Source organism: Hemitrygon akajei, unplaced genomic scaffold (genome assembly GCF_048418815.1).
Source record: "Hemitrygon akajei unplaced genomic scaffold, sHemAka1.3 Scf000160, whole genome shotgun sequence".
In the NCBI taxonomy this organism is placed as follows: domain Eukaryota; kingdom Metazoa; phylum Chordata; class Chondrichthyes; order Myliobatiformes; family Dasyatidae; genus Hemitrygon; species Hemitrygon akajei.
This window is the reverse complement of record NW_027332046.1, coordinates 958,613-966,152: the sequence shown is the minus strand read 5'-3', so window position 1 is coordinate 966,152 and position 7,540 is coordinate 958,613. Positions and strand designations below refer to the sequence as shown.

The following is a 7,540-nucleotide window of genomic DNA, read 5'->3' as shown; positions in this document are numbered from 1 at the left end:
GCGTCCTATCGACAAACAAAGGTCACAAACTTCACGAGGTCTGACCATCCAGCTTTTCCAGACCGGAATTGCACGGAGAGTAAATTCAGACATCTGGCTTCGTCGTTTGGACCTCAGAGAAAATGTGCCAAAGGAGGACATAGCATTTTTACCACAGAAGCCAGAATCAATGCGCATGAGAGGATTCGTCCCTCCATAGTCATTGGAATCAAATACTATCAAATTAATTTCTTTGAAGAATTCGTTTGCCTTCCTATAGAGAATGGCCATGCTGCGACGTTTTCAGCGCAGAAAGGCTTAGCGAATAGTCCGGCACGCCTGTCAGATCCGCAACACCTGTGGAAGAGCTGCAACTCTGCAGAAAGTGTGGGAAACATTGAGAAAGGACCAGCATTTGATTATGTAGTTTGTTCGCACTCCAATGAAGACTCAGGCTGACAGTGTTCTCACCCTGCTAACGGGTCCTGGATGCAAAAATAAATGAGCCCCGAAAGACTTAGAAGATGAGCCCTGTAAGGATTCTTACGTTTTGGCCGCCAACTACGTAAAAAACAATAATAATTCAAACAGTCACTGGCTTCGCACTGACATTATTTACATCTAATCCGATTTTTAATTTCAGTTCTGAATCGCAAAAAGAGACACATTCTAGACAGATTGACTAAACGTCATTTTGAACCGCTAACTCTTCATGGATCTCGATTAGACACCCCAGCCCTCATAGACGGAACAGAAGAAGAGCCAGTGAGCAATTTCAAGCCCCAGGCTGTCAATTTCTCCGAGTTTCTATCCTGGGCCCAACATAGGGATGACGCTGTAAAGACGGCAGAACAGCAGTTATATTTCATGAGGTGTTTCGGGAGATTTGGTATGGCATACACTCGCACGTTTCTGCAGATACACCGGGGAGAACATTCTAACCGGCTGTATTGTCGTATGGAATGCGGGGGCGGGGTGTTGGGGTTGGGGAGAAGAGTATCACTACACAGAACTGAGATAAGATGCGGAGAGTTGTACGCTGCACAGCTCCATAGCCTCTACAGAATAGAGGACAACTTCAAGAACGATGCCTCAGAAAGCCGGCGTCTCTCGTTAAACACCCACATCACCCAGGACATGCCCTGTTCACATTTCTACCACCTGGATACACTTAGCGGAGCCCGAAGGCAAACACTTAGAAATACAGGAACAGCTTTGTCCTCTTCACTATTTAATATCTGAATGGACATTGAAAACAACGAACGCTACCTGATGACATTTTATACTTTATTTAAATGTATAACTATATATTTACTTTATATATAGTTTATTTATGGTTACTTTATTAATTCAGTTTCTCTATTATAATGTATTAAGCTGTACTGCTGTCACAAAGTCAAAAAGAAAGTCACGGTGTATATCAGTGATATTAAAACTAATTCAGATTATAATCTGATGCGGACATATATTCTGTGTACTGCAGTGTGCAGCGTGGAATTAAAATGGTTAATTGAATCTGCCCCTCCCGCTAACATTGTTATTTGGATAAAATTAAGCACAGTCTCCCTGGGGCTAATTTGACTCCTTGGAGTGTCTGAAACAAATGAGTTCTTCATCAGCGATTCATTGACGTTAATAAAAGCAGCTGCTCCGCCTCTGACAGACACTAAAATCTGCAGAGGATGGAGAGCAGAAATCACAGCCTGACGGTAATCAATTCCACCATTCTGTCAGCGGATCTGAAGCTGATGAATGATACAGAAACGGAGAGAGAACTGAGAAAAGTCGATTTTAATGTTCAATGGATGGGAAAAGATGTGTTCTGGGCATTTACCGAGCTTACGGAACATTATGGCAGTTTACCACTCGAAGATCGGATTGTTTTGCTTCTTAAGGGTATCCAGCCAATCTACTTCGCTTTACTTGTTATTATTGCGGTTCCTGGTAAGTTTTGTTTTTATTCAACTATTCTTGATGCAAGTCATGTTGAGCTTTACACACAGTTCAATTTTACTCCACTCTCCCTGCCATTGTGCCTTTCCGTCTGCACTTATGTATAATTACAAATATGGCATTATTATGTCTTTATTTATACTCCCGACGATATATTTCGGTTCAAATAACCCTGTCTGAAAGAGCTCAGGTTTTTTGTTTTGTTTTTGTAATAGAATGAGAACTAACTAACTGGGCTAGGTTTTACAAAGAAATAAACACTTGGAAGCTTCTTTGCATACTACAAAGCTCTGCGGTCAGTTAAATGATCGCCTTATTTAGTTAATGCTAGTAAATTAATTAAGTCCACTCTGTATTGAAATTCCGATTTAACCTCTTGCTTTTGTTGACGTCTTAATGATCCGAAGGACTAACCGATCCAGACCTACTTCTCAAAATCAAACACGTTGCACATTAACAATTACAAGTTTTCTGATATTTTTCTAAATGTTCCCGTTATTTATCCCAATACTCTTTCATAAAATGACATATTTTTCTCTCCTACTTCCATTCTGGCTTATGTTCTCGATTCCGTATCTCCGCCCTCCGAGAGCTGTGCATTCGCAATAAAGTATCCAATTTGCAACTTCGGGTTTCCTCCCGTTTTCCCATCAGAATACATTTTCATGAGATGATATTCCAGGAAGTGCCTGCTGAAGCAGGGATATTGATTGGGTGCCAACTCCTCGAATCATACGTGTAGCCTGTCCAGCTTAGTTCTGATAATTTGCTTTCAATCAGCTCTCTGTAAATGCAGCCGCAGGATTTATTGGATTGTACTTCTTAAACACAATGGAGCCCTCGACAGGCAGCGATTAACAGAACACACTTCGTTCAGTTGGCCAACTTACTTCCTTTCTATTAATTACCATTTTGGTCACCACACCGTCTCGTTTTTTTCCCCCCGTATGTTAAGTTTTAATAAGTCTTTCTATTCGGAAGATCGTCCAATTAAAAAAAAAAAAAATCGCTCTTGTCTTTAATTCGACAGCTGTTACTGTAAGTATTCATGCAAGTAAATTCTATCCCCGAGAGAACGTCTGCAGTAATCTCTGCAATTATATAGGAGACAGGACGTCTAATCCTGCAGGGTCATTGTTGTTTTCAGTTTTTTTTTGTATTTCATATCATTATTCATCAAACCCTATCTGACTGTTTCTATTGTTACTCCTGTCGCTTTGTACCTTTGTGAAAAAAAAAAATCTGCAAGTTCTTGCTTTCTGCCGGCTTGCCGCATTCTCCGAGGAGAAAGTGACAACTTATCCCCTTCAAATCGCCTTTCATTTGCCATGATTTTCTCTCCCTTTGCTCCTTTCTTGCTATGTGTCTATTTCTATTTTCACCGTGTTGTTTTCTTAACCCTCCCTGTTCGCTGCCACATGCAGAACAAAACAAAACCGAGATGTTGTCCATTTGTCACGGGGCCCTTAGGGGGAAGATGAAGGTGCACGGTGTATTCTCACACCCCTGTACAATGAGAACAAAGACCTCATGCACGAAAATAGCGGAAATGTCAAAGATCGAATTGAAGATCTGGCTCGCTGTTCTATTCGAACGTCAGTGGCCTGTAAAGATGGGCAAAGTTTTTAGGAGGAGTTTACTAGTTTGAAAATAAGACCTGAACTCAGGTATTTATGAATTTATGAAAACATGAATTAACAATATTGTGTTAACAAGCTAAACTTGTTTTCACATATCGATGTCTATTTCCATTCTTTCAGGCAATTTGCTGACCATTCTGATCCTGTCACGTGGAAAATGCGGTCTCTCCAAATGTGTCACTCTCTATTTGGTGGCCATGGCCGCGGTGGATTTAATTGTCGTCATCTTTGACCTGATACTGAGGCACATCACGATGGTGTACTGGCGGCAATTTCACTTCCCCTGGCCAGTTCCGGTCTGTAATTTTCACGCCGTTATCCTTTATGCAGCGACAGACTGCTCTGTCTGGTTCACAGTCTCGTTCACCTTCGACCGGTTTGTCGCCATCTGTTGTCAGAAGTTGAAATCCACATATTGTACTGAGAGAACGGTGGCTGTGGTTCTGGGAACAGTGACCGTCCTCAACTGCCTGAAGGATTTGTTTTGGTATTTTATGCTGACGGGTGAATATAACCTTCTTAGTGATCCCTGGATTTGTTGGGGAAGAGGTGGTGTTGTTGGCTCAACTCTTTGGGCAACGATTGAATTCACTCATTATTTCCTCAACCCGGTCGCTCCTTTTTTTCTCATTCTCCTCTTCAACACTTTAACCGTAAAACAGATTTTAACAGCCAGCAGAGCTCGCAACAGACTTCGGGGTCAGAGCAGCGGGGAGAAGCCCAGAGACGCTGAGATGGAAAGTCGAAGAAAATCAATCATTTTACTCTTCGCCGTCTCTGGAAATTTCATCGTGTTGTGGGCGGTGTTCATGATCCACTCCATCTGGAATCGATTGTGGTGGCTGGGGTTTCGATCGATCGTTCTCCCTAATTTTGTGCAGAAGATGGGCTTCATCCTGCAGCACTTGAGTTGCTGCACGAACACGGCCATCTACGCAGTAACCCAGAGGAAGTTCCGGGAGCAGCTGAAGAGTGTATTTATTTATCCTGTTACTCTAATTGTGACTTTCAAAAAGCGGTGAGAGGTGAGGGACATAGAGTAGCAGATTCTGAAATGAATATGTCTCCCTCTATGTCCTTCCCGTCCCAGCGACTTTGTTCCTGTCCGCTTCTGACGCTTAGAGCGGCAATGAATGTCTTCCATCTCTCTCTGTACTTAGCTATCTTCTCTACTAGGCCCTAGGTGTGTTTCAGAGCTCTCAATTCTACCCCTACAGTACTGCGCCAGGTAATCATTGGTCTACCGTGTGGCCCCCGTCCAGTCAGCGTTCCAATGAATGTCTGTGCTGACGATAGGGTTTTGAGTCAATTCGGTTAATTACAACCGTTTAGTTTTGTATCCAGAGTGAATTGGTAAATTTTCTCGATGTCTCTGTATTATTTCCTTTCTAAGAAAAAAGTTGTTGTCATACTTCTTTCATTTTATAAAGAAAAAAAAAAGTAGCGTTATAAGTCATACATTAAAATGCAGGGTTTCGATTTCTATTTTGTCTATACTGGATTTTAACGCGGCTTCTAATCTTGCATCTCATGTCCTCTCTGCCCTTCAGTTTTTCTACTTCTACCTGTCCCTGATACACACACGTTCACAGATGCACAGGCACAGTCAGACTCAGGCAGATAGAAAGAGTGGACTAACACACATGAACGCACACACACACACACACACACACACACACACACGCACACATGCACACATGCACACACACACACACACACACACACACACACACACACACACACACACACACACACACACACACACACACACACACACAGATGCTAACTAAGAGGCTCACACAAACACAGACACGCACACATGAACACTAATCGATTTTCCGGCTCAGCTGTCAAATTAGCGTTCCACTTGTTTTCTATTGTAACTGCCACTCTGGTGTACATTGCTCCCAGGAGTAAAGCCGTCGATGATCATGGGAGATGGATGGTAGCTTGTAATTAATCGAAGTAAAAACAATCGGGTTTGAATGCAGACTGAAATACGTAATCGAGCCGGTAGACGACGGACTATTCTCAGGGCATGGCAGTCCATTCATTTTTCATCGGATGGCGGGGGAAGTCATCACGCACTTTATTTATATGAGATGCTGTTAGTCGGCGTCATGCACCATGTCAGAATTCAGAGTGTATGTGTCAGTAGCCACAAATATGGGATAAAATTCAGAATGAATTGGAGTCAGAGATCAAGCACACCGGCTTTGATCTCAGCAGGTTGGAGGGTCAGTTGTTTTGAGTAACTTATTTATATTAAAGGACACTTTCTACATAATTATACTGCCATCTCCCGGTAAACACGCCTCTACTTTTGAAATATATTATCGGAGAGAAGGCTTGAAGCATGTGTTAGCTTCAAAAATCAGGGTGCGCTGGTATAACACAACAGCGTCAGACGCTGTCACACGCTTACAGGATTACAAGATATGTTTCGGTCACTTGTCAAACACGGGAGCAAGAACTAAGGGATTTCATGTCAGTGTTCAACAAAGGCGTCCGTCATGGGGATCGGTTCTCAGGGAAAAGTGGCTTTGGAGGCAAATTAACATTCACAGCCTTCAAGCTATGGTGGGGTCTGGGATCACGCGTATTGGGTCAGCTCTCAGTGTGTAGTGGGGTATTATCTTCACTTGGAGTCGTATGACATGGTGATAGGTTCAGGCGATAGGTACATGTGTGCATCTATTCTCAGTGTGATCTCGGTCAGTGGTTACACATATGCAATCAGATAGCAGCGAGTAGTGTAGTTAGTGTTCGCAGACATCATGTCAAATATCATTAAATGTTGTGGCCAGAGGTCCGAATACAGCGTGTTGTGGCGTCCGGGGTCATACAATGGGGTTAGATAACAGGCTGCGGTAGCGTCAGTGTCACGTGTCCGAGTTTGCTCTCAGATTGTGGCTGTGTCAGGGGTCACGCACAATGTCACAAATCGGAGTGAATTTGGGTCGGTGGTATAAGCTCCCGGTTATCTCTGGGAGTGTGTTTCGGTCAGGCAACACCCACCGGGCTCAGATCTCAGGAAGATCTAGGTTAGGTTTCACACATAGGAGTCAGTGTATTATAGTTTCCGAGCTGTCCAAGGTCGCTGCATTGATTGTATTGTGATCACAGTCACACATCCAAATCAGGGCTGAGGGCCTGGTGGGGTCAGCAGTCAACCACTTCTGTAAAATGAAAGGGTATGATGGAGTCTAACCTTCACATGTCAGGGTCAGGTCTCAGTAAACAGTGCTGTTTAGGATCAGATTCGTGGTGGCGTCTCAGTGTGTGGCTGAATGAGAGTTGTCCGATCTGAGTAATGAATGGATGATATGTCTGGATGCCATGACAATGAAGGGCTTTCCCTGTAACTTGGTACAAATGATAACAATAAGTCAAACATGAAGCAAATTTTCCCCCATCCCTCCATAATCCGGCTCGTCCCAAAGGCGTCGCTCTGTACATGTCTCTCTTGTCCAATCCTCTTACCCCTCTGGCCTGCCTCTTACTTTTTATTCCTGCAAGTTAAGAAAGTGTCATATCTCCTCATTCTCCGCAATTCAGGGCCACAACCCACCTTTGCAGGTCAGGTGACAGTGCACCGGAGAAACTATCGGGGTCACCTTCTGTATCCGGTGCTCCCTGTGCGGCCTTCTGTACATCGGAGAGATTCGACGGAGAACAGGGATTCGCCACAAAAAGGAAATTTCCTAGTTCCAGTTGTACGAAAGGAAGGAGACCACACCCAAGTTGGTTGAAAATCACGTCACATTCCATCTAGATCGCCTGAACTGTGATTGCATTATGAATACATTTTTTCTAAATTATAATAATATCTCCGTCCACATTCAAACTTGTCCATTCCCACTTATTAGCCATGCTGATTTTCTCTTCTGCCCATCTCCTCTGCCTGGCGACCATTCCAGTCCTATTTCTCATGCTTGATTTTTTTTTCCTTCCTCGACTGATTCTCC

General features: G+C 43.4%; 1 protein-coding gene across 1 annotated transcript; it reads left to right on the top strand.

The window, feature by feature from the left end:
* Positions 1-1,661: 1,661 nt before the first annotated feature.
* On the top strand, positions 1,662-4,594 carry LOC140724091 (probable G-protein coupled receptor 139). The gene is made up of 2 exons (XM_073038577.1): positions 1,662-1,923; positions 3,693-4,594. The coding sequence occupies exons 1-2, from the start codon at positions 1,662-1,664 to the stop codon at positions 4,592-4,594; spliced, it is 1,164 nt and encodes a 387-aa protein (XP_072894678.1).
* The last annotated feature ends 2,946 nt before the right edge of the window (positions 4,595-7,540 follow it).

Bases quoted from the DNA above. Each gene is read 5' to 3' on its own strand.
- LOC140724091 (XM_073038577.1), top strand. From the start codon at position 1,662: ATGGAGAGCAGAAATCACAGCCTGACGGTAATCAATTCCACCATTCTG. The intron at 1,924-3,692 runs GTAAGTTTTGTT...CCATTCTTTCAG, and splicing joins TGTTATTATTGCGGTTCCTG to GCAATTTGCTGACCATTCTG.